This window comes from Chamaea fasciata, unplaced genomic scaffold (assembly GCF_029207755.1).
Source record: "Chamaea fasciata isolate MVZ Bird 193981 ecotype frontalis unplaced genomic scaffold, bChaFas1.0.hap1 SCAF_5, whole genome shotgun sequence".
In the NCBI taxonomy this organism is placed as follows: domain Eukaryota; kingdom Metazoa; phylum Chordata; class Aves; order Passeriformes; family Sylviidae; genus Chamaea; species Chamaea fasciata.
In genome coordinates, this window is record NW_027094090.1 from 41,334,010 (window position 1) to 41,361,330 (window position 27,321).

At 32.7% G+C, this 27,321-nt stretch overlaps 1 protein-coding gene across 9 annotated transcripts in view; it reads left to right on the plus strand.

The window, feature by feature from the left end:
- Window positions 1-24,499, plus strand: part of LRRIQ1 (leucine rich repeats and IQ motif containing 1) — a 106,248-nt gene extending 81,749 nt beyond the window's left edge. For 5 of the 9 annotated variants that reach the window (XM_066183327.1, XM_066183326.1, XM_066183330.1 and 2 more), the window contains exons 24-27: window positions 4,133-4,256; window positions 5,784-5,844; window positions 10,662-10,782; window positions 22,574-24,499. In XM_066183327.1, the coding sequence (XP_066039424.1) occupies window positions 4,133-4,256; window positions 5,784-5,844; window positions 10,662-10,782; window positions 22,574-22,713 (446 nt within the window). In that variant the 3' untranslated portion in view covers window positions 22,714-24,499. Of the gene's footprint in view, window positions 1-4,132; window positions 4,257-5,783; window positions 5,845-10,661; window positions 10,783-22,573 lie in introns of those variants that run through there. The other 4 variants (XM_066183331.1, XM_066183332.1, XM_066183333.1 and 1 more) reach the window with 3 other exon arrangements.
- Window positions 24,500-27,321: the final 2,822 nt, after the last annotated feature.

Here is a 27,321-nt window from a genome sequence, read left to right on the forward strand (position 1 = left end):
TTTATTTGTATTGTACTCCCTATGATGCAAGGTTTGAAGTAATTTAAATCACCTTCTAAACACAAGATTTGAAAGCTCAATACAGTGCAAGCTTCTCTATATATTTATTAAGTAGCATGACATATTAAAGGTAGGCCTTTTATCTTCACATCATGAACAAATAGATTTGGAAAAAAAAAATACTGTGTTGAATCAGGTTCTTTAGCATCCTCTTGCATATGAATTGATGAAGAGTGGAATAACGGTCATTTAGGACAACCAGGATTAGTGTTTTCCGGCACAGAACTTGAGTTCACCCTGAATGCAGACACTGTGAAACCATCCTCCTTCCTTTTGTATGCTGGATTGTTAAGACTGGTCCCAACACTGGGGAACATGGGTTTCAAGTACCCCTTATCCTGATGAGATTTGAATCTCCAGCCTCCACATGCCAAGCTATTCCCCTGGCTGTGTTTCAGTCCTCTTTTAGCAGTGACAGCTACAGCTGTGGGCGTAAGATCTATATATCTTGAGGGAAAGAAAGAAAACTGACTTCATGTAGAAATTAGGGCACTTCACCTGAAGTAGTTTACAGATTCTTTGCACTTCTCCTTTAGCTCACTTAAGGGATTATGCAGAGATAGTCTAATTTAAACTACATTATAGCACCCATTTTTTAAACTGAATGTGAGTTGTACTGTCTCAGAGCACACTCAGCAAACAGATTTGACTGATAAAGGATGGCATTTTTCTGGATACCAAAGTTCAGGTTCTTACAGGTTTGCAAGTGGATTTGGTGACCCAGAAAAGAATTTGTTACCTTCCTATAATATGCAGTTCCAAAGATTTTTCAGATGCCAGGGTTTTTCTAAGTTCTCCCTATTTAGATGCTCAAATTTTGTAGGAAATTGCCAGTAGGTGGCCCTGACTGCTGCCTTGTGTCTGGCTTAAGTGCACAGTATCTGTGTGGATGATTATTTGGCAACACGTAAAGATCATTACTATATTAATGCCAAGTGTAAGACAATTCCAATCTTAAATTATTAACATATGTGTCACGTAAAAAAAAAAAAAAAGGTCAAAAAGATTGAAGTCTTAGAGCAATAATCTAATGAGGGTATGATACTTTAAATACCTCTGAAATTAATTTGGGTTTTGATGTCTTCTTTGATGTATTTCTATTTTCTTTGATAGTCTTAGAGTTGTCCACATTTAACAATTAAAGATTATGGGTCTGATCCATTTCAAAGATGCAGAAAGCTTTACAGCTCTTTGGAACTTCTATGAGTGTTAATACTTCTACAAAATCAGGTCCAGGTTTTTAAAAAAACACATTGCCCTAATTTAAGAAAGCCACTAAGCAAATTCATGTTAATGATACTGGTACACCAGATTCTTGAATGCATGATGATCATAAGTGGAATAGAAAAGTGATAATGCAGTGTTTTAATTCATAACATGGGGTTTTTGTTGTAAGAATTAAAAAGCTAGATATAACTTTTAAAGAGCAAGGCGATGAGTATGTTACAAATACGAAAACAGAATACAGTTTTCTGCAACTTTATAAACAAATTATTGAAGATCATCTGCCCATTTGAGAAAGAAAGCCACTATTACCACTAACATGAACAAGAATATTCTGTCTAATAGCATATATATTTTTAAGGAAGAAAACCCTATTGTTTGCACTTTTATCTTGGTGATATTTTTATTTCGGTCATGTTTCAATAATCAACATGAAAAAATACAAATAAAATAAAAGTTTATTAAATGAAACCAGTTGTGTTTCAAACATAACTAAATCAAAAATTGAAACTGCAGCTAAGGAAAATTATTAAGAATAATTTTGGAAAATAAATTGCCAAGTTAAAGGTATTCATATTTTTTGTAAGCTTTATTACAGCTTATTGTATGTTTATTGTCTTTCAACCATTGCTGACAGACAGACTCAGACATGAACTTCTAATACTGGTTTATCCCCTATACTGATTTCCCTTTTAATAGAGAAAAAGATAAAAACACTCTAGTGAATGCATAAATAATACAAATCATTTTAATTGCAAGACATATTTGTCCTTAGAAAGATAGTAACACTGAGCCAACTTTTCTGTAAATACAGATAAGAAAAAGCTGTTTTCTTGGGAGATTATTCCTCATTGGAGAACATATGCAGAAGTCTTAATCTCCAGATAACGTGCTCTTAGGAGGTCACTCGCAAGTGTCTTACTCCTGTTAAAAATCAGCATCTGTCTTCGAATGAAGAGCCGTAAGGATACCAGTGTAGTTGTGGACTTGGAACCCATAAATTTTCAAGATGTAAAGGTTAGATAACTGTACTCCTGAACCAGAAAGGACATATAAATTTAGGGAAAAAAAGTATAGTTCCCACTTTAATAAAGGAAACTGATGAAGAGCGTAATTATCAATCTTTTAATATTTGGCACTGATTAAGTAATTCACTGCTTGACTTTTTTAGTCAGCCCTTGCACCCTCATTTGCTAGACACAGTGATTGTTCATCCAAGATTTTAATTTTCTCTTTTCCTAAGGAACTAAATGAGAGTTCTTTACATCAACTAAGGATAAATTTTTCTGCCTAAGTTCTAGTCCGTGAATGACTAGCAAGACACGTATGACTTTATATTCTGGACCAGGACCTTGCCTTGAACACATTCAGCCTAAGGAAGGGATTTGGTTTGAATTGAGATTCCCTATACTAAGACAAATAAAAAACATTTGTATTTCAGGCTATGAAATAAGTAGCTTTGATACTTTAATTTAGAGCTAAAATTTGAAAGCAGTGAACTCACGATAAAACTAGGTAAAAGGCCAGTGAGGAGCTATGTTTTACAGTTATGCAAAGTAGATTTTAAGTTAAAAAAATACTACAGGTAAGGTACCAAGCTCCTTGAACGGTGAATAGCGCATAACTTCAGTTTATAATGTCAAAACACAAATGAAAACTATGGCACTTCTGATATCTCCATCCCCACCCCCTGCCATCTCTTTGCAGTTGCTGAAAGTTAAATCATCCATAGTGAGCAAATGGACTTGATGTTAAGTGGTCTTTGCTGGTTCAAGTGTTCCTGCAGTTTACTAAACACCTTATAGTAGCTGCCATATTCACCTATCAGTGAGGAAAGCAGAAACTTTGAAAGAAAAAAAAAAGGAAATAATTAGCAACAGGGATGATAACTTAGTGTTATCTGAAATGACATCTAAGAGAAAAACAAAAACATTTGTACCAAAAAAACCCAAAAGAAAAAAGTTTCAAATGTCTCGTAAAAGCCCTGAGTTGAAGGTGCTAAAAAGATATAACCTATAAAGTTGATGTATGAGGGTAGAAAATAAAAAGTTATTCTAACCCATGAATGTTGCCGTGCAACAGTGACGGCTCCTCTTCACACTTTTCCAAGTCTGGCCTCATCTTCCTGATGCTTCTAACCATGTCTGTTATTCAGCAGAATGGTCCAAAAACTGAAGGATCTCCAGAATTGTATTTTTTTTTTCCCCAAAAATGTCACTGTTTTATTCTCTATCTTTAGATGTCTTTTGCAATCCAAAAGTAGGTAGTAATTTCTGAAAAATAATATCACAGATGCAATTGCTTTGGAATCCAAATTAGAAATTGCCCGTAAAATGTCTTAAATGTTTTAACAGATCATATCAGTAAAAGTCAGAGAAGAGTAATAAGATTGCCATGTGTCGACTCTTGCATATAACTGTGATTTGGTTTTTTAACCTTATAGATTGCTAAATGGAATTGTAAGTGTAAATGATTGCACATTTTTAATTATGGAGATAGCACAATAAGCAACATTCATGGCAGCTGTGACAAGCAATTTCTGTTTGATATATACTTCTATATGAATTTCATAAGAAAGGATAGATTTATTTCCCAATAAAATAAATTTATTCGGAAGGCTAGTATTTCATCTCAGAAGAGAAAACAAACCATAAAATTAAAACTAATATAAAAGTATTTCTTAAATATATCTGAAGAAATTTTAAATAGTTGGACTCTGCATGAAAATGAAGTAATTGCCTTTTTCCTTTTCGAAGAAGCAATAGGTTCCAAATTTATCTAGGAAATCTTAAAGAAAATGTATTTTAAAATAATGATGAAAGACAGGAGTATCTTTCTTCCTCCCCAGGTAAAAAAAATTCTCATCTGGATACTACTTTAGATGAGAAATTACCGAGAAAAGACTTCACATATCAATGGCTTCGTGCAGAGCTTTTGGATTATGAAGCAGCCAGTTCCAGAGATACAAAGTGGTGAGGTCATCGCCTTTAAATTAGATTTTTGAAAAAAAAAAATTTAAATTTGTCTTGTAAAGTGAAACCTAAGTTAATGGTTCTAAAACAAACATGGCTTTGCAGCTAGCAGACAGTACATCGTATTTCCGAGTCCCAAATATAACACCCTTTAGAACTGGCTTAGTAGTCATTGTATAGATGCTTCTTCCACATTGAAATTGAAATTATAAAATGTTCAGAATCTTATCATAAATAACTGCTTGGTTTTACTTTAGCAATGCAGTGGGTTTTAGACTGTAAACAATGTAGAAAAAAGTGCTTATTCATCATATATTTTATAAGGTAATTGATATATATTATGGTTTTATGTAATTAAATCAACTGTAACATTAGCTATATTGTTAGGTTTGATTAAGGAACTAAAAAAAACCCCTTTTTTAAATTAAATGGTGTGTATTTATATTTTGTCTTCAAAACATAAAGCCAGCATTTACATCTTTACACTACATTGTACTAAAATGTTGTAAACATGTTCCTTCTATGTTCAGTTTTGGTTATTAAACAGGTAAAATGTCAGTACAATTAAGGGAAGGGTTCATATTGCTTAAACTAACATGAAGACATAGTAAGTATGTTTTGCTCATTAATTCAATATAAGGCATTAGTATCTTAATGAAGTCATTAATAAACACAGTGCCAAGCATCTCTAAGAAAACCAAACAAAGTGTCAGTAGGCAAGCAATAGGTTTAGTATAATAATTTTATCATTATTTTTATTAAAAATCTATTTATAATTAAATGAGCTGCCACATATCCTGCTTGTATCAATGACTGTAGAAACTGTATAACAACATGTTCTTTAGAAAATATTTATTTGGCTTTGCAGAAATATTTATCTTTCAGTCATGATCCATAATAGAGAAATACTCAAAGTATTTGTTTAAGATAACTTTCATGACTTTATTTGAATGAAAATCCTGGAATATAGCATGTAATGATGTTTGAAAGTAAGAAGACACAGGAATTTATAAAAGGATTTTCTTAAATATTATTGTGCTACCTCTGCAGGTGTATGCTATGCTCTAGTATTTGTACTGACTTTTTCAAGGATCGTGACATCATTTTTTGATGTGTCAAAAGTCTAACTGCACTTCATTCAAATTTCATTGGTAGACAATTTAGAACAAGTGATATGTTTATTCAACTGAAAATAATTTTATTTCCACAAAAAGTAATATGAAAACTGGCTTTTCTACAATTTATGTCAACACATACAAAAAGTCATGCTGGTTAGAATAGTTTAACTTAATATTCTATCATTTGAATAAACAATGGTAATTATTTTTCAAATTAAGTACAAAAAATAATAATGAATGCTCTGATACTTCACTTTTTCAGTTAATATTAATTTCTCTGATACATCGTAATCATGGAATTATTTTAAATAATTTAGCAGGATTGTTTCCTGAAAAGATTCTGTGCAGGTATTTTAGTGAGCCCAGTACAGTGGGAGTTACTGAAATCTCTATTCTACATTTTTCCCAGCTGTCATTTTTTGCCCGAGTTAGATCCTGCGATATGCGACAATAGACAAGTACAGCTTGTGGTAAGAACTTGTTTCATTGTGGGATTTTGCAGAATTCTGGTGTTTCCAATCTGTACCTGGTGTAAAAACAGGAGAATTTTTTGATTAATATAATTCTGTAGTGTTGTCTCTGTTTGACAATCAAGTCATCCCCTGATAGAGATTGGAAGAAAATATTTTAGCACAAGACCCGATAGCTTGGGTTCTAGCTTGATGGTCTGACACTGAGTTTGTTTTTAAGACATCAAGTGCTATTGTGTGTTTTTTAAAGCTTCTAAATCTGCATCTTCAAAAAAAGTTGAAAAAAATTAAATATGGTTCAGTACCAACTACATTATTTACTGAAAATGTATATTCATGTCAATTGAACAACTTTAAATATGCTCAAATTCTTTATATAACATACCTAAATCATTCTAATGTGCCTTCAATTTCATTTGTTGAAATACAGTAAGTTGGAATTGTATATTAAAGTGGTGACATTATTGAAAACATTGCATGAACTCAGACTTATTCCTACAATTTCTTTTTTATATTTTTTTTAGATCTTAAAATGCCCTCTACTCTTTTCATGATTCACTCTTTTTGAAGCATTTAAAAATAAATTGGATTTTTTGAAACAGGTAGTCATTTAAGTTGGCAGGAGGGGAAATGTGAGCAATTTAACAATTTGATGATTTACAAAATTGAAAGACTGTGTCAGAGATATCTAGAAGTTCCTTCAACAGCAAGCAGTTGTGATGCCTACAGGCCAGTGTATACTCACTCCATTTCTATATATACTTCACATTTTAATGCCATGTTAGCAATTTTCTTATTGATAAAATTTTGTACAGTTTAAAAAAATGAGGCAAAAATTTAGAAGCTAGGCAGAATTAGTACTTTAAACTCATATACATGATGTAAAATATTGCATAAAAAGTATTTCCTAGTTAGATGATGTATTAGATGCCTTATTTTGTTCTCTGAGTAACCTTGCCCCTTTCTAGCCTCTTCCTTCTTTAGCTTCACAACCTACTCAATTTGCATGTGTTGGAAATGATTCCATAAATTCTCATAAAATTCACCTTTGAAAAAAATGCTTTTAAGCATTACGTGTTACTATTACTGTTTACTTTAAGACAGATTTTGTCTGACAATACTTTTCACTGACAAGTGTGTCCAATTCTTAGGTTCTTCTAAAATGTAAAGGGCTGAAATCATGAACCCAATGACCATTGTAGGGTTTGATTGCAGCAGCACCAATAGTTATTTGTTAGGTGGAGTCTAAAACAGTAATTTGAGCAAATCATAATTTAATAGTGTTATCTAAGTTACATATTATGTAATTATTGGTAAGTATATGTGCGCATAGGTAGATTGTATGTTATTTACACTAAGCAGTTTTGTCCACAAAGTACTGCTGCAATCCCACAATAGTATTATGTGGTGTGCCCACATAACTGGCAAAGCTATGGAATTGTCACAGCCTGTGCCACATAATAACATAGCTGTTCCACATGAATGAAATACAGAGAAAAATGCAATAGAGGGTTCAAAAAATAGAAAATGGAATAAAATGTATCTCTAATACAGAAAGCAGTACTATACAGGCAGTGAAATAATGATGTGGTTTGTACACAGAGATGGCTGGAGAATTTTGGTTTTAAAATTTATGAGTTCTCTCTTAAAGGTTGAAATGTGAACATGCTCCTACTGCTTTGGCACTGTAGCTTACTTAAAAGCTATGAAATCATGATAAAAATCAAGTTAACAGCTGCAATCATTATCAAAATATTCTTGTAAACTGAAAGAAAGTGGAAAATGTATGTTAAAAGCAAATAGAGAGAGCAAGCATTAGAAGAGGGAAGCATTCCTGGGCATTTCCAGTAGTTTATTCCTATGCCATATGCTAAATCGTGAAGTTTTCTGATGTGCTAGGCAATCCCTTCTTTTTATGTATTCCATAAGCCTGCATTCTAAAAGTTTCATGTAGTTTTCTAAATGATATTTGTGCACATTCCAGTAATTTAAGCCTTTTTATTTTCATGGATACAAAATTGCATTTCAGTGGTTGCATATAAACAATAAAGTCTTCTCACTGGGGATTATTGTTTTGTAGTAACCTGCAGTTAATCTAAAGCCTTACTATGTTAATCCTGGTCCCTTTGATGATTTTTTCCCATTAGTAATACCGTGGAAGTGCTTAGGAAAGCATACTGACTTACTGTTTAAACTATTTTAAATTAATATGATGTTGTGGATAGCAGGTAGGATAGATTTCCTGTTTCTTTTTGTATGAAGTTTAGGTTACCTACAGGGTTAACCCCTTCACTGCTGATCAGTATCTCTAATCATTTAGATGTAACTTGAATTTGAAAGCACCTTTTTTCTCTGAAGGTTACAGAACATCATGGTAATTTTACCTAGAAATAGACAAATATACAGATGCAAAGCTGTGTTCAAGGCAAAGATTCTTCCTGATTGATATTAATTTTCAATTAATTAATAAGAAAGCTTTGTGGTGATAAAAGAAATGGCAGAAAGTCTGAAGAGTTAGCTATGGTGATCACCACAGATAGAAGTCCAATACTACAGTCTGTGAAAAACTGTGCCAGTATCTTAAATTTCTTCCAAATTTTGGTTCTAAGTCATAAACAAAAAAGGGAAGGTTTTAATTAGCTTCAGAGGACTTTCAGTTAGCTTCTTTAAAAAGCCAAAATTAAGTTTGCTCCAGTTTGCTCCAAGACAACTTTGAATATTATGCTGACTGTAATTGGGTGAAAACACTTATCTTTATTTGAAATAAAGTAATAAATATTTTACATCAGAGATCAAGACAGCCCTGTTAAAATCTGTCATATAACCCTGAATATTGTTGTCTCCAAGATGATGAGGCCTTAGTTTCTATGATGGTAAGGATTGGATAATAATACCATGGAAAAGCTATCTGTATAAAATACTGTGGCCTCCTGCGTCTTTGGGAGTTGAGACATTAAAAAACTTTTGTTGTGTGTTGAAACAGGTTAGATAGAAATAAGAACAATCACTTCCATTAGTTTGAATGTCTTTGAGCATCACAATCATTGCATTATTTCTACTGATGAAAGACTAAAAGCTTTCAGTTTAAAGATTTTGAACATGGGAAGCTCTGACAAGCTTAAAGCAACTGTAAATATTAAGGCCAAAAAATTAGAAATAATTGGCAGGGTAAAGCATTTTTTTTCAAAGTTTCTTGGCACTGCTTTGGAAGAGAAAATAAAATATTGATGTTAACAGCAATAATAAATACTAGCTGTGCAAAGCAAAACTTTAAATTCCTCATCTTTGAACATATAAAAGGTAAGGCTCAGAAAACGGGATAAACTTTCTGTGCGGACACAAAGGGTATGCAATCACTAAGGAAGAGTGTAAAATCTCTGTATCTTTGGAGCTTTTGGTTTGAAAATGCATGGACTTTTTAATGAATTTTACATTAAACAGTGACTGAGTAGAGACAAGGAAATGAAACAGGTCTCCATTTCATCTGAGTTCTCTGAGTTAGACTGGACTACAAAGCCTGTCTGCATTGGTGCAGTGCTGCTTTTGGTACCATGAGGTAGTTTGAACAGGAAGTCTGGAAATCGTCTCCTCCAGAATGGCCTACAACTTCATAGTAACAGCATTTTCCTGAGAAAAAAGGGAGCTGTGGGCTTTAGCCCCCTGAGGAAGGAGTTGAGAGACCCAGTCTCTTGATACCTGGTTGAGCAGTCTTGCTACTACAATGTTAGTCAAAAATTTTGAGACATTAGCACTGGCAGAATCTTTCCTTTTCTGTAGTTTGTTTGTTTTTATGTTGAAAAATAAATACCCAGTTAGACACCTCATTTCTGAAAGACACCTAGCTCTTAAACCCAGAGAGAGGAAAGACTTAATCTGCTTTTCTGGACTTCACTTCTGACGGTCCAGAGACTGGGAAAGTGTATCCTTATGTTCAGTGCTTCCAGCTGACTGACTCTACACTGGGGATTTTGTAGACTCTTCATCAGCAGTGTCGATTTTTCTCCATCATTGTTACTGGTCCTCAGTATCTAGTTATTGTTAGAGGCTGCTTTTGGTGCTGAATAGCTTTTCATTACATTCTTCAGTAAATGTGAAGCTGTTTCTGCAAAAATAACAATTTTCAATTTACAGTGGGTGGTATCTTCCAGGTCGGTTTTTAAACTTTGCCCTACATGTTCCCAAAACAGCACTGCTAAAATGAAATATGATTTTCGTTTTTCTTTTGTCATACTTGTGTGCAGGTAACATGCCTCATGCCAAAACATACCACCACTGGATGTTAGAAGTTTATAATTAATATAATACTCTTGCCTAAAGTATAATTAAAATGCTGTCTGATGGTTATGGTTAATTAGCAAAAACCTAAAAGATTAAATTACTCACTGGGCCCATGGCTGATTGAAGTGATATGTGTCCTGGATAAAGCATAAATATTGCAGGAAATAATCCAATATGACATCTCTGACATTCAACTATAACTTAAATTATAGACTGGTCAGTAAATGATCTTAAGCTGTTTAAGGTTTCATCAGCCCTCTGCAAGATTGATTTTCTTCAAAATTACTGTACTAAAATGTTTTCTTTTGTTGTTGCATTGACTCAGATCACAAACCACAATTTTAAGATCGGCTCTTATTTACAAAAATGCTTTGACATAGTGCATTTGTTCAGCCTAGGCAACAAAAAAGGATTGTGGTATCATTTTGAAGAAGGTTGTTTGACAGACCCTGTTTGTTTATTTGGAGTAATGTGAGCTACATTCAGAAAATGTTATATTTTGTTTCATGATTGTGTACATTCTCTCCCACTGCTTCCAGGAAAGCCCTGTAAGCAGAGAAGACATGGATTTAGACCTTGTTTCCATGGCTGATGGAAATGCTTTGACTGAGAACAGAGAAAAAAATCTGCTGCCACACAGACACTCAGCAACATCCTCAAGTAAGTTATGGTTCTTCTAAATATCATTTAAAATGCTAGGTAGAACTGAGCATGCTTGGAGTCTTTAATAACACATGCTGCTTCTCTTTCTGCTTCTTTTTTATCTAAAGCCTTTTCATACATTTACTACAGTTCTGTTTAAAAAACTTTATATCAATAGAGTTTCCTCTTGTGATTTTAATGGGAAGTTCCCTGTGATGTATTGTAGGTCTTTTCATGTCTGAGTCTTGATAAAATTTTCTTTTCCCTAAACTATGAAAAAGATTTTTTAAATATTCCTTTTTTTTTTTTCCAAAAGAGCTTTGAAAAATGCATGTTTTGTTACCTGAGCACTTGAACGCGTATCATAAATCAAGGCACAGATTTCTGTCATGTTAATCACTACTTATGCTGTAGTTTATGATCCCACTGAACTTATTATAGCTCAGTAGTAGAGGATCCTTTTAAAGCCTTATATTTTTATCACTCTAATACCATAGAAGGTAACAAAAGAATCTATATATAGAAAAAGAATCTTGAATGTCATAAAATTATAAAATTTAAAGTTTCACATCTTATTTTATGTAATAAAACTGAAGAAATATTAATATAATTCTGATATGACATACTATATTTTTCTATTTGGGTACATTTTTTTTTCAAATAAATAAAAACATATGCCCCCCAAAAGCACGTTACAGAAAATAGAAGATGTATTAAATAACTTTGGCAAAATTATCAAAATTCCAAAAACTTTTTAAGTAGTGAAATTTCTTGAAATGTTGTCAAAATAGGAATCAGGTATTTAACATAATTTATATATATAAATTGCTGGATTTACTTTTTGATTATGTTTTCATATATGCTGAATTTCCACTTTCAATAAAAAAAATTAAAATTCAAGAAAAACATGTAAAAATACTTGAAATCTCTGTTTTTCTGACATACTTTATGAAGGCTTTAGAAAAAAGATTTATTTACATTACTTCACCACAAGCAAAAAATAATAATGACTCAACATGCTTGTGCTTATTCATTTGATTTACATTCATAAAATCAGATTACATAAAATTTATCATCATAGTCTAAGCTAATTGTACCAATGGAGAAAGAACATAATTCTGTCTTTGTGCCTGCCGTCTTAGAAAAGAACGAATTGTGTCCTTAGTTCTCTTGGTTTTTCTCCATTGGCTACTGATGAAGCCACACCATTTAAATTAGATGAGATTTCTAACTGATAAGATCCTGAATTTAGATGAAATAACTCCAGACTACTGATGTCAATGACAAAATTATCATTATATTCAGATATGCAAAATAGAATGTGTCTATATCTTGAATAATTGAGTTAAATTATATACTCGGCATTCATATTAGTGTATAACTTGTTTAGACTGTAACATATATTGTAACTCCATTCAAAAATAAATTAATATGAACTCTTTTGACATGTCGAACTTCCCTGTGTGGATTTTGGAAAAGAAAAAAGTTTCATGGCATTATACCTTCAAGAAGGAGAGAGTAGGAAAGGAGCAGAAAAGAGCAACCAACTGACAGAGTCATAAATGTGCAGGGTGGGGGTAGAGAGAGAGAGAGAGTTGACAATGTCTGCTAATATATGTATACTTTCAAAAAATGCACATCTACTATACCATACCTTCATATTCATTCTTACTAGTCCAGGAACTAAGGAAAAAAAAAGCCCAGGTCTTATGTCTTCTGAAGTACATTTCTGCATATATGTCTATATAAGTTTTATCATCATGGATTTAGGAAATTAAACAGTGATGATACATTCAATTGTATCACTTATGACATATGAAACCAAACATTACTGTCACCGTTGAACATTTTATGTGCGGTATAGAAACATGTTTATTACATTATTTCTGTTTGGCAAAGACTGTTGCTTTTCAATGATCAGAATAAATCATTAGCCCCATGATATCCTTAATCTGAAAACATTATAAATTTGCTTTTACTGAGAATGTATTTGTTATCAAATGCTTTCTTGTTCTATAGTCTTTCTTGGGTTTGCCTTCTGAAATATTAAATGAAGATTCCTAGGAACTCTTTCAGTGATTTAATAGGTGTATTCCCTTTGAGTTAACCTGCAGTTGTATTACAGGTTATTATGAAGATACTGTGACCTTAGAGGTGCAGTCATTTCAATAAATTCTTAAATCAAGTTCTTGTGCCATTTTTTCAGGAGATCTCAACCTCAATGATTTGACAGGCTTTAATTAATAAAATTTTACTGACATTTTATTAACTGTCGCTTTCCAACAGCCATAGTTGTGGTTGTTTCTTAGAATTCAATTTTTGTTAGGAATCAAGAGCTATTATTTGGGAGTATCATGCATGTTCCTTATATACAACTTGTAATTTAGAAATTGTACCAATCAATTGTTTAGATCTTACAGACTAAAAAGTAAAGTAGAAATAGGAAATAATGGATTCTTGAATATATTTACTAAAAAACTCCTCTCAAATTAATGTGATACTGAAATAAAATACATTTTATATATATTGGGAAATGTATGAATTATCATGTCTTTATTAAGGCAAGACATACAACACTTCAAAGTTATTCTCTTGTAATTTACAGGTGATTTTAGAAAGCCTAAGTCAAGATTTTAAGAAATATTTTTGTGAATTTCTGAACTTTTATGTTCTTTCTATAGATTTTTTTTCCAAAGGCAGGTTCTTTGAATTCTGGATTAAACAATTTTAAGGTTTTTTTTAAAAGTCAAATTTCCTATTTTTTCTGAAAAATTTGGATGGGATAGATTAATCCAAAACTAACTTAATTCTGTTCCTTGACAAAGCTAAATTAATTAAGTAATAAAAGGAATGCTTTTAACATCGTATTTCTCAGTTTAAGGAAAGCATTTGTTTACTTATAAGTATTTGATTTGCTTCCCTGTTACATGTTCAAAGGGAAAACTAACTGTTCATTAAACTGACCAAATGTTTAAAAAAAGTGTATAACCTTAAGAAAGACTAGCCATTGTTCAGTAGAAGTAAATAGTTATCTGTCTAAATTAGGACTTTGCTTCTTATAATGGCCAGTATGTTATGGTCTAAGAACATACTTATATTATGTTCTAGAAGGAATAAAATATTCCTTCATAGTTATAGCTTTTTGCTCTCTAGTAACTATTTTTTCTTTTCTATTTCTTGAGGGGTTTTTTTTTGGGTGGGGCTGGTTGGGGTGCAGGGGAGTCTGAACATTCTTTATGATTTTTATTGACTCCATAAACATTGGTATGAATTTCTGGTTGTATTTTTTGTTTAATACTTTCCTGAACACTAGTACAGTAGTCAGCATTAAGTTGCAAGATGGGCATAGAAATATTTTCCAAGAATTAGAAGTTCAGAATTTTTTATACCTAGCTAGAATGTGTGGGGTTTTTTGTATATCCTAATATCCAATTTGCGAGTAGGCTATGACAACCAACTACCTTCTGTTGATCAACCTCCTAATCTGTTTCTGGCCAACCAATGTTGGACATACAGAAGAGTCTCCTACATATTTACATTGTCTAACTGTCATCACAAATTTGTGGTTTTCTTTTCTCTGCAAATTTAAACTTTATTTTCTTTATATTTTCCTTGGGAAATGCAATTTCCTGACCAAAATTTGTAAGTGAAATGCAATGGGAGCTGTGCTCTAACTGTTATTTAAAATACTGCCCAGAATTTTTAATTCTTCTCCTCCTTCAATTTTAACTTTTCAGGAAGCGTCTGATATCAGTAAAACTGCTTTCCAGGGAAACAAAAATTAGAACCTGAACTTTTTATTACCCTTAAATGGGCCCTTAAAAGTTAAAATATTACCCTTAAAAAAAATGGACCCATGTCTATCTCCACTAAAAAAAATTATCAGTTCTAATTCTTCAGTAAATTAAAACTTTATATTCTGCTAGACATAAATAAATAAATAAATAAATAAATAAATAAAGCCTTTTTTGCAGCAAAAAGTCTTCCAACTCAGAAAAAAACACAGTAAATTTTATTTCACTTTCTTTTTAAAATCTTACTCAATTCTTTTTGCTTTTGACAGAACCCCCACCATGATTTTTTTTGCCTCCCTTTCTTTTATAATGAGATTTGTTACAAACCCTTCAACTCCATTATAAGCAGTGTATGGTACAGCTTCACTTAAAAAAATTCCTGCTTTCCTGTTTCTTTCTTCTTAGCATCACTATTGTCTATGTATTCTAGTTCAAGGACTGCTGTCTTTCATTTAGGATATGTAAACTCTGTGTAATAAGCATCTCATTTTTAAGCTTTCTGTGAATTTGCTCATATTTTACTGAGGGGTTTCTTGTGCATATTTCTTTCATACATACATATTTTTCTATGTATTGGTTAACTATCAAACAACATATACCTAATCTTTTTGAACAGACTACAGAAAGATGCTGCTTAATTCACTTTGAGGTTGCATATTAAAAAAATACCTAAATGCAGATTTTAAAAGGCATGTAGAACTTGCTTTCATTGAATTTAACAGGCTAGGGAAAAAAAATGATACATGATCTCATGTAATTTCATCATCTGTGTTTCCAATTATGAAACTAATTCAAGAACAGATACACAGAGACATATTCTGAATTTTAAGGGCTTGATTTTGCAGCCTCATGCTCTTCTACCAGGGTTTGGGAGTTCTTCAGTGTGGGGTTTTTTTTAAGAGAAACCAGCTTCAAAAAAAATTCCATTTCAAGATATTGGCCTTTAGTTCACTTAGATATCCACTTAGAGCCATGGAACTATTAGACCAACAATAAGGATTTCTGTCTAATGATTTAAGTAAATAATAACAGTTTTATGTTTCTTCTGCTGTGGAATGTTTGCTAAATACATTCAAAAATATTTCTCAAGTCAGTGCACTGAAAGGTCCAGTAATTTATGTTGAGCTACTTCAGATTGTTGCACTGGATGATAAAAATATATCTATAAGATCTTCTTTCCCAAGGCACTCTTTCTTTCCTTGTTTTTTTCCTTCTAATTTGTCTCTTTCATTGCTGGTTTTTCCACGCCTGTGTTCCATTATCCTTTCTTTTACTATGAATGGTTCTTGTTTCTTCCCTCCAACTTATTGCAGCATAAGCTTCCTCTCCCATCCACTCTTCCTTCCCTCATACGCCATTGAGTCTTCTGTTTGTTTCTACAGATCCTGGTCTGATTACTTCTTTCTTCTCAGTCTCTGTTTCTTTTTGAATCCAGATTATTCCTGACAGTACTCCTCAGATTCATCATCTAGTTTAGACCTCCTCCAGATATGGCCTGGTTTTGTATACTGTTTAGGCAGTCCAGTCCAGTTTCTTAATTGACTTATTCTTTGTGTTCTTCCTTATTATTACCTGTATTTTTACTTCTTTTTATTATGTTAATTCTGAGCATTACGAACCATCTAGTGTCCCATAATCCATCTTCTTTATTCTTACACAGTTCCCCTTTGCCAATTCACAATTTTCTTCTTCCCCTGCTGTGTGTCAGTCTTTTTGTCAAGTCATTCTAGTCTCTTGTGCCGGCTGTGCCAGGGCATTTTTTCTCTTTAGTTTCTCTCACCCTGATTCTGAGTCAGTCTCATTTCTCTCTTGGATTTTAGTTGCAGCCCTTTGCCTCTTCTCTTGGTCTTCTTGTAGGAGTTTCAATTCTTACCCTCTTCATGGTTCTTGTAGCTATTCTCCATCTGCCAAAGACAGCATGAAACAAGCAGGCTTTTAAGTTCTTTGACATAGCGTGATCTTCAACATTATCTTTAGGAATAGCCTTGCTTAGCTTCATGTAATTTCATGGTAAAACATGTTTCCATACTGACTGGTATTTTAGTGAATATAGCCCAAAAGGTCAAGAATTCCTTCTCTGATCATGGAAAAACTTCAATTTGTATATACTTGTTCCAATTTTGGACATATCATGAAAGGCTCTGTTATTTGGTGGATTTCAGGTCTCCTCTGCAAAGGGCAACGTAGATATGATATTTTACATATTTTCTTAGAAATTACCAACGTTTTGGAAAATTTCAGGCAGACACTCGATTTCATCCTAAAAGGTCAGAATTGTGGAAATAGATAAGGAGCTGAAACACAAAATAAATATTGAGCTTTAATACACAGGATTACTGAAAGTCTTTTTTTGTAGTTATAAAAGAGTTGTATTTTACAGGAATGTATTTGGAGCACTAGGGTTATTATGTTTATTTTAACTGTGTGGAATGGTACTTAATAAATATATTCATATAAATGGTTCCCTTTTTCAACTCCATGTGACTGAGTCACATTTTAGAGTTCAGATTATTCAAGTGTGTAGTTGTCAGTATGATCTAGTTAGAAGAGCAGCAATGTTTGATAAACAAAGAAATTGAAGTTCGTTGTTTCTATAAAATTTTAGAACTAGTCTCTAGTCCTACCAACATGAAGTCATGCAGATTTACAAATTCACTATTTAGAAACAAAAAATCACTATTTCCTTTAAAAAAAATTAATCATGAGTATATCCTTTCTTTAAATATCCATAGAAAAAGGAGATATATCTTCACATATTGTGCAGTATTTCATATAAATTGATCCCCAGATTTTTCAATGATATTTAGAAATAATTTAGAAATTAAAAAATGTAATGTAAAAGCAGCAGATTAAGTATTTTTATGCTAACAATGCATCTAAAGAAAAATCCAACTTCAAGACAGCCGTAAGTAGCATTTTTAGAAATTTAAGTTTTCTGGTATTGTAACATTTACCTTTTTCACAGACCTGCTGAACCTACCTTCTTTTCAGAACTTAAATTGATGTAAATCCTTTGCTGCTAAGGATTCGTTCTGGTCACTTTCATTAAAATGTTGAGGTTTTTTTCTCCATGCCTTCTTATGCTGTATTTGCCTTTAAGTAATACAATATGGTAAGGACTTTGGACTAAATTATATCTCCAGACACACAACGTTAGGTGGATCGATAAATGTCCTATGACGTCTACTATACATCACAAAATTTCTATCCTAACCTTTTTAACAAAGCTTTTCTTCTTGGACACCAAGAATTTCATTCAAAGCATTTTACATATTGCATTACTTATCAAAACAGTGGATATATAAACCTTGACATTTGTTAAAAGACCCAGGCTTTAACAAAGAAAAGACCAGAACAAATCGATAGCAGAAAACAGATTAAACAACCAAAAAGTGACTGCTTAGAAAGAGAAGCATGTGACATTACCCCAAGACAAGCTTTCAGCACGTACTCAAAAAAGTTTTTTGAAATATACAGACATCTGAAAGTCCCTCAGACTGTACTGGAGCTTCATACATTAAATTGTTACCAGTAAATGAATGTACAGTAAATAAGTGTTAGAGCCTGTCTTCCAAAGCCTGCTTTAGTATAGGAGCAATTAAATTGCTTTTCTTGGCTAGGATTTGTTCCCACATCAGTGGGTATTAGAATAACCATGTACCATATTAAATTATACTTAATATACTTGCCAGGTTCTATTTAATTTTAGTACAAGTAACGGTAATAATAATAATAGCTGTTGTCAAAAATATCAGTACTGTATATCGTAAACCAAATGTAATTTTCTAATTTATGTTTAGTAAACATGTTCATTTACATTTAATATATGCCTAATTCTATTTAGTAAAGATACTAAAGATAGTATCTTAAATCTCTCTGTTGTTGCCTTTGGGCAAGGCCCACTACAAATGCACTTAAAGAACATAATATGAAATAAAAGTATAGTGATTATGCTTACAATTATTCCTAAATCATAAATGCACATGTGGATACCTGTGTGTTTATGCATGCATATTAATGAAATATTTGCCTCTTTATGGCAAAATATGACTGTAAATGTCACGTTTATTTTACCAATTAGGAAATTATGATAGTAGTAATTTGATAGTAATTTGATTCACTCATATCCTAGTATGTGAACCATTCATTTGCAGAACACATTGCAGTTTAGGGGAAAATGGAGAGATTGCAAATCTGAGCATGCCGTAAAAACTGTTCACATCATTATTAATGCTGTAAGAGAAATATATAAGGTCCCTCAAAAAAAAAAAAAAAAGCAAATCAATAAATATAATTTTTAAAATATAATAAGAATTCATTTTGATATGTTTTTGGGATTTTCAGAAAGTTGAGTTTGTTTTCTGGTTTTTGGGGTTTTTTTTTTAACAAGATTATGTTTTTAAGGAACATTTCTAGGTTCAGTCTATAAATTCAAAATGCCATTGTCATCCCTTACCACACTCTTGTCTTCTCTCATTCCCTTGATCTTGACAAAATTCTAACCATTTCCTAATGGAGGTGTCTTTATTGGATATTCTGAAGAAAAAAAATTGCCTGTTTGAAAATCAGAATCTGAAAATCTGTAAACAAAGGTATTGACAACAAGTCACTGAGTTTTTTTGGTTTATATGCAGTTCGGTTTTTTGGTGGGTTTTTTTGGGTTTTGTTTTTTTTTATTTAACTTCATGCAAGATTCTACCTAGATGCTTACTTTACATGTAAGTGCAAAACTGCTCTTACTTGATCACATGTGAAATACTCATACATAGACTTTCACTGGAATAGCAAAAGACTTGAAGTAAAAGGAAGCATAGTAATTTCTGGGCATATGTATGATCCATCAGGTAAGTCCTATATTTGCAACACATTCTATTCATTATTGGATTATCATTTTTGGATTGGATATTAGGAAATTTTTTTTTCACTGAAGAGGTTGTCAAGCATTACAATAGGCTGACCATAGAAGTGGTGGAATCACCATCCCTGAAAATGTTCAAAAAACATGTGGATGTGATGCTTAGAGGCATAGTTTAGTGGTGGACTTGGCAGTGCTGAATTAATGATTGCACTCCATGATCTCAAGAGGTACTTTCCAACCTTCATGAATCTATGATTCTATTCTTATTTTTTCATTAATCTTTCTGTTTGGTCCTGCATTAAACTCTAGCAGAAAGAACTGCAGGAAAACACTTCCTCATATTTGACTAATACCTTCATTATAAATGAGGCTTCTTTGCTTTCGAACACAATTTTTCAATCATAAATAATATTTAAGCCACTAGCACTTACAATGGCCACTAGTGTAACATCTGAGAAATAGCTGAAATATGAATAGGAGTAAGCAAACTTTACTATGCTGATGTGATTTATCTGTCCTTGAGAATTCTTCTTCAGGGAATAGGCTGTTGGTTCTCCATGCCAGCTCTGTCTTTCATCATTGCAGTTAGACTGTTAACTGGGGCAGCAGCATTGATGTTAATACCCATCTCCTAGTACTATTTAGTAGATATCAAAAGTGCTTTATCAGAAGTGCAAACACAATTCTGCCCATTTCAAAGATGGAAACATGGGACATACAAAGGGAATGATTTACAACAAACCCCTCTGTAGATATTTCATTCTAAATATCTATCGATCTCTACAATGGATTTATTTTCTTTGGCTGAATAGTGCTGAGAACTGTGTAAAGGGTGGAAGGAAAGAATACAGAGTTAGTCTGTGCTTCAGTTCTGTTTGACTAGGTCACAATTGTATAATAAAGTTTAAAGCAGATGCTACAAAGTCTAACAAGACTAGATAAAAAAAAGAGACCCATGACTGCCAGACTTTAGGACAGCCTCTGATTTGTTAAACCTGTGTACAGCAAGTCTTTGGGATTTGTTAATGGAATAATAATGCATATTTCATACTCGTGTAAGGACAATATATTCCTTTCAATGCATTGTATATAATTACAAGTGGAGAGGAAAAAACCCTATATGAACAGATTACTTAAATCGGTCATGAAAATACTATTTCACAGTGCACACAGGTTCATAAACAGGTGAGGTTGTTAGTCCAGAAATAATCCAGATCAGGCAGTTAGGATTAGATTGACTCTCTTCCTATATTGACTCTATCACTACTAAACTAGTTTTCAAATTCATTATTGATAGGCTCTTTCTAGCAGCTGTTTTTATTCTGTTTTAAAAATAATGTAATAAAATGAATTTTTTGTCAAAATACATTAAAAAAATGGTATATCTTGTTTACCTATATTGTGGATACCATGTGGAAGATGAGTGTGCAGAAGAAGCATGTTAACCCCAGTTTTGTTTTCCACTTTAAATATGCAATAGCTATTTCCTTTTCATTTTTATTTTAACAAAAAAAAATCCAGTCTTATTTTTGTTTAACAATGTTTTGAATTTCATAAAATATTTCTTTAAATTAAAGGCATGCAATTTAAAAAGTTATTACCATGTTAGATTTATTTTGAAGTTTCACTAATTAACCACTTAATTTACTAATTTGAGGGTTTCAGTCTTCAGTGAATTTGTTACGGTTCCCAGGCAAAATAATTAATGGAAAGTTTACCACTTGATTAAATATTTTCTTTGCTCTTTAACAAAAGCCTTTCCGTACTATAGAGCTCTGCTACCATTTGAGGTGTTAAATAAAATAATCCAAAGGCAAGGAAACTGGGAATAATGTAAAGGCAAAACACAAGAATTTTAAATCTTTAGGAGATACATCTATAGTAAATTAGATATTTTAAGAAAAAAACAATTGACTACATCTGTAGCGCCATAAGAAGATGAATGGAGATAATGTTAAGAAGACTTGAAAGCTCTTGGTTGCCAAAAGCGAGTGCTGTTTAGTAAGATACATTTGCAATAATTTAAGAATTCATAAGGGGAACTGTAGGCTGGGAAAACCTCCTGACATTTAGATCTAGCAGGCAACAGGAAAGCATCCATGAGAAAACAAAAAACTCTTAGTCTTTGAAATTTACAGCTATGTTTTATATATTGGTACATCATTCTATGTACCATTCTACTTTTGTGTCACTATGTATTGTTAGAAATTTAGTTTTTCTATTGAGAAGTACTAAAAATATCAAAAATACTGAAACTATGTAGGTAATAATATTTTCCTTTGGTAAATGGCAAAAAGTCATTCATGAAATATTTTTTGGTAAGCTATCTTGTTTTATCTATATATATCTATATATATCTATATATATCTATATCTATCTATATATATATATAGATATATATATATATATTTACTCACAGACATGAAAAGCTGTATTGTGAACATCATATCATTCTCTTGCAGATTTTGGGTTGTCTTCCACAGATGTTTTCTTTCTTACAGATTTTAAAGAAAGATATTATCAGGCGTAAAGTGTTCATTTATGTTAAGTAAATATATCTTTGGTCACGCCTACTGGTTATTTTATTTAAATAACCTTCTGAAGAAGTTTTTAGAAACTATTGTGTAAGTTACTCAAGCATCTATATGCATGACAATGAAAGTGATTGTTTCACATATTCCTATGTGTTCTTAAATTTTTCTGTGGCACCATCCAGTATCTAAGTTTAAGTATTCCTGAGCTTTGAACAAAAGAAATCTCTCTTTTTTTGGTCTAATATAACCACAAAAACTTGTTAATCAGATATATCTTCTGAACTAGCTCTTCATCCACTTGAAGGATGAGTTTCTGTGTCAAACACATTGAGTATCTCTGTAAGTGCTTAAGTTCAAAATGGACAGATAATGGCACTTCTAAAAATATGATCATTTTGTTTAGTAATTTTACTGTCTTTTTGGATAATGAGTTTATTTTTTTTAAAGTACTACCTTGTGAAAATACTTGTGTTACTTTTAAACGGTGAGTCATACGTAACTATAAAAATTGTGTGCTGTCAAATTAGACAAAGAAATATTATTATCTTGAAAAGAATATGCTACAGTGAAATTTAGAGTTTTGGTTGGTTGGTTTTTAATTTCATGTCTGCTTTGTTGTTTAGAAAAGAATATTTCTACTCCAGAAAAATCATGTTTGGGTCCATCTCATAGAGAACGGATATCATTTCGAGACCATGCAGTGCAGCTAAGCAGAGGATGGGGAGCAGGCAAAAAAAGACGAAAGCTTAAAAATGTTAGCTGAATATTGGAGATAACTAGTTGATTTAATCAAACATGGAGAGCATGTGAAAAGCTGTTTATTTTTAAGCCTCTGAATATCAATTGTTGGATTTTCATTTATTGCCAATAAACCAGTTTCAGTTAACTACTTTTGACTTATTTTATTATACATGGTTACAGTGGTTTGGGTTTTGTGGGATTTTTTGGTCAAAGTATTTTATACCTGTCAGTAAGTTATCACAGTTTGTGTTTTCAATTGCTTATATGTTCATGTGGTATTGAATGTAGAACTGAGTAACTCTACAAGGTTTGTTGTACAGTGACTAAGTTTAGGCTTGCTTATAAGAACTGGATGAGAAGTCCAAATGTAATAAGGGTTCATGTTCATGTGATGTATGTCACATATTGAAATACTGAATTCTCATTTTCTCACAAAATAAAATACATGCTTGCAAACTGTGTTGTGAGCTATAACAGTCGACAATGCCATTCTTAGAGAAGTCTGTTTAGAATATTTTACTGAACCAGTACACAAATGATGAGCATGCTCTTTTCTTTTATTAGGAGTATGAGTAGTCCTCTAGATCTTTCATCATAAATTATTGTCATAGTGTGATAAAACAACCTGTTATGGTTTTATACTTTCAAATACTTCTGTTTCCTAGAGGATTAAAAAAAAAAAAAAAAAAAAAAATGGTTCTCATTTTGTTCTGGGATAATGTAAAATTGGATCTATATGTCACTGTTAATCCAACTTTTTTATTCACATAGACAGGCTCCTGCAGACTCGTGTGTAAATGTTTTGTGTTTCAAGGAAATCTAGAGAAAAAGAAATACTGTTTCAACTGTTCATGGGTTAACTCATTACTTCTAGTCAATGCTTTGTCCATCAGCATACAGGACAGAAAATGTTCCTTGATTTCAAAGTCTAACATTATTTTAATACTTTCCACTTTGAGGGCATAAGTTGCTAATTGGATCTAAAAAAAGGCTGTCTTTGGTATTTCCTTATCTGCTTTTGGAAGACACAACCCCCTGTAGATGGAGAAAGAGGTGGAAATGGGGCTTGAAAATTCAGTCAGTAAAGAACATAAATTCTTGCATTGTGGCTGTTTTTAAAATGTACTTAAATTAACATGTGATGTTATTTTGTAAAGTGTTTTTTATGCTAACATACATATCTAACTATGAGTTAAAAGCATTTATCTCCATTTTTTTGAATACTGCTTTCATTTTCAGATAAAAAGATGGCTGATCTCATGGAAAACCTCCAGTAAATAATTTTGCTTGTTTGAACCACTGTCCTGTTCTTATTGTCACTTTGCTTTTGAAAAGTCAGTGCACCCTATTTGAGAAAAGCTTTCTTTGTCTTTCTGGGAAATTATGGCCAGATTGCTTAACCTAACTATAGAAATGCTGTGGTTGTCAACAGGGCATAAAATGCCAGTAGATATTTATCTTATCTAGTTAGTTTCCAAATGTACAAAGCTAGTGGTCAGCTTGATTTCACGATCTGCAGTATAATGACTTTTACATGTCACCAACAGATCCTGGAGCTTTTGTGATTTTGCTTTTAACACCAAGGTTATAATTTGTAGGAAAAACTTAGTTATTTCAAAATGTCTGCCACTACACCTGGCAGAGTGTGTACCACAGTTACAGGTATTAACTAGAAATCAAAATACAAAATCAGGAGGTTCATAGCTTAGCACTTCTTTCAGACTGTGTTATTTCTATTTGTCTAGAGTATCTGTAATATACTGCACATCACCAAAGCTGTAAATAAGGGAGATTTCAGATTTTTTGCTTCTTTCTATTTCTGTATCATCTATATCTGTATCTCCACCTGTATCGAAAAAAATATCTGCTGTATAAAAATTATCATACCTAATCTCTTTGTTTTCAGGGTGTTTCTGAATGAGAAATACCTCTAAGCCTAAATAAAATGGTTTGGGAACATTTTTTAAGGCCTTTTACTTTGCAAAGATAAATGGTAGCTTTTTAATATTCAGTTGACTAAATTAGTAATTGGAGTGACAATATTCACTGACAAGTCTTTTACGTTCATACCATACTTAGTCTGCATAAGTTAAGTAATATACCCAACATAAATTAAGGTATAAAATATGCCAAAACATGTTGCTGTTTTGATTATATAGCATTGCAATATGTAATAAGATGAGGTCTTATTGTATCCAACACATTTTTCTCAGAACCACAGTGTTCAAAGTACCGTATGTCTGACCAAATACAGAAAAGTGTGCAGGGTACAACTTCTGTTCAAACTAGAAGACTTTTATTGCATTCAGGGATAAGGTCAAGCAGCCAACATGCCTTGGTGTTCATAGTCATATCTTAGGGTACATAAAGCCAGAGGTAACAGATGATACACGTGGTGGATATTTATGACATTAATTTTTCAAGCCCTACTCTGCAAGCAGTTTTATGGGTCTTTTGGGGATTTTATTTTAGTTATCTCTTTCATTTCGTTGTTTTGGGGTTTTTTTTTCCACTTTTCTTTGTCCCTTCCATACCTAACCCCTGATGCTGTAATTCCCATTTAGGACAAGAACATATTCTTAAAAGTAAGTTTCTTTGTTAATCTGTTCTGATGTTGGAGTGGTTGTGAGTCAGTGACAACCCGGCATAATTTACATCACAGAAACCTGAAACTGCATTCCTGGATGTGCTGCTGCCTTTGCAGTGCTTCAGACTTCTTCCAGGCTTGCTAACATCATCTCCTCGACCTTTTTTTCTGTTCCCTGAAGATCCTTTTAACCTGAAGGAGGAAGGACTTCGTATGAATGAACTCTTTTTAAAAAATCTCCCTTGTATGTGTGAAGCTTGAGACTCAAGAATGTAAAAAGCATTCACCTGAAACAAAGAAGAAAACAGCAAGGTGCCTTTTTTGTGTTGAACCGTTTCTGAGTGTTACTCGCCAAAGCAAATTGAAGAGCTTTCTACGAGCTCTCCTGGACTGTCTTTTTCTGTGCAACTTACCTGGAGGTGTGCTCGGTGGTTCTTTAAACCCGCTGTTTCAACCGGGGCATCAGGAAAAACACCTGCAGCTACAGGAAAAAAAAAAAAAAAAAAAAAAAAAAAAAAAAAAAAAAAAAAAAAAAAAAAGCTCCCCAAAAGGCATAGTCTGAATGTTAACGAGGTGCTAATGTCAGGTCACCACCACACCTGAATGACAAAAGTCTGTGAGAAAATGTTTCTTGCAGATAAAGGGCAGATTTACCTTCTTCAGACACAGTACCCAGGCTGACCCAAGAGATAGTTGCTCAAAGACATTTTGTGTTTTAGTAGATGTGTAAATAGCCAATGTATAGCATAGACATTGCTTTGATGCAGGGTGAGTTGGTGTTACATTTTGACTTAGAAAATCATTATCTTTAATTATTAATAATCCTATTATTTGAACATGAATTCATTAAAGGTGTGTCCACTGTACATAGTGTTCACATTTTTAAAAAGCTTGCCACAGGTGGCATCCAAATCTGGCCTCAGACACACGGCTACAAAACTTTGTCTTGGTCTTCCATTACAATTGTTAAAAACACAATAAGGAATATAAGGGATTAATCTCTTTCATTTTAATTTTAGATTCTCATGATAACGGCAATGTATGTTTATGAAAGTACAGTCTTTCCTTGATACATACTGCAATTCCTTCTATTAGCATTCATGGAAGCCAGACTAATATTCTGGGATACTGTGCGATCTTAATATGCCTTTCTTTTGTCAGAAAAACACACATGAAAAGTAGCTATTACCACATGGCCCCAAAGAAGCAGGAATGCAACTCATAATTAAATTATAAAAGATTGAATTGCCTGATGTTACATCTGAGTTCCAAGTAGTTTGTACTTAGCTGTACGAGCTGGAGCAAAAAAAACCAAACAAACAAACCAACCCCCAGCAACATGGGGTTTAATTGTTTTATTTATTTCTTTCAATAGTCATAAGTGAAAAACGAATTAACTATTATAGCAGTAGTGAAATAATTGTGTTTGAATGTCAATCTGTGTCAGTCGCTGCAGTTTTTAGAGCCTGTGTGAGAAATGTGTATCTATACATTCATATACACTTTCATGCATGATTTTGTATATACTTTCGTATATCCATATCTACATAGATATGAGATTGGGATGTCAACTGGTCATGGATGTTGGTGTGGTTCAATAGGAATGAGACACCTCTTTTCTTTCACAAAGTCTGAAAAATATGCCAAGTGGGGAAGGAGACAGGTATGGCCTGCAAGTAGCAGTATACATACAGTAAAGTAAGGTTGGATCTTGTGGAGAAATGCCCTCCTGGTTTTCGAGGTAGATGATGGACAGAAAAATGCTGACCACATGTCCTTGGCCACGTTCTGGTGCCTTCTGGTGCCAAGTTGTGCTGAGTGTTTGTTAGCAATAAAATACCTATTGGAGAGATGTTCATGAAGTTCCATGATGCCAAATGAACAGGGACTGGATTTCAAAAGAGATTTTTAGTGGAAACATTGTCTAACTTCCTCAGACTGACCACCTTTATGAAGACTGGAGCTTGACATTATTGACACTGTGAGCTACACTGTTATTTACACGTCATGTAGAAAAGTGGATTGTCCTTTATGAGCACTTCC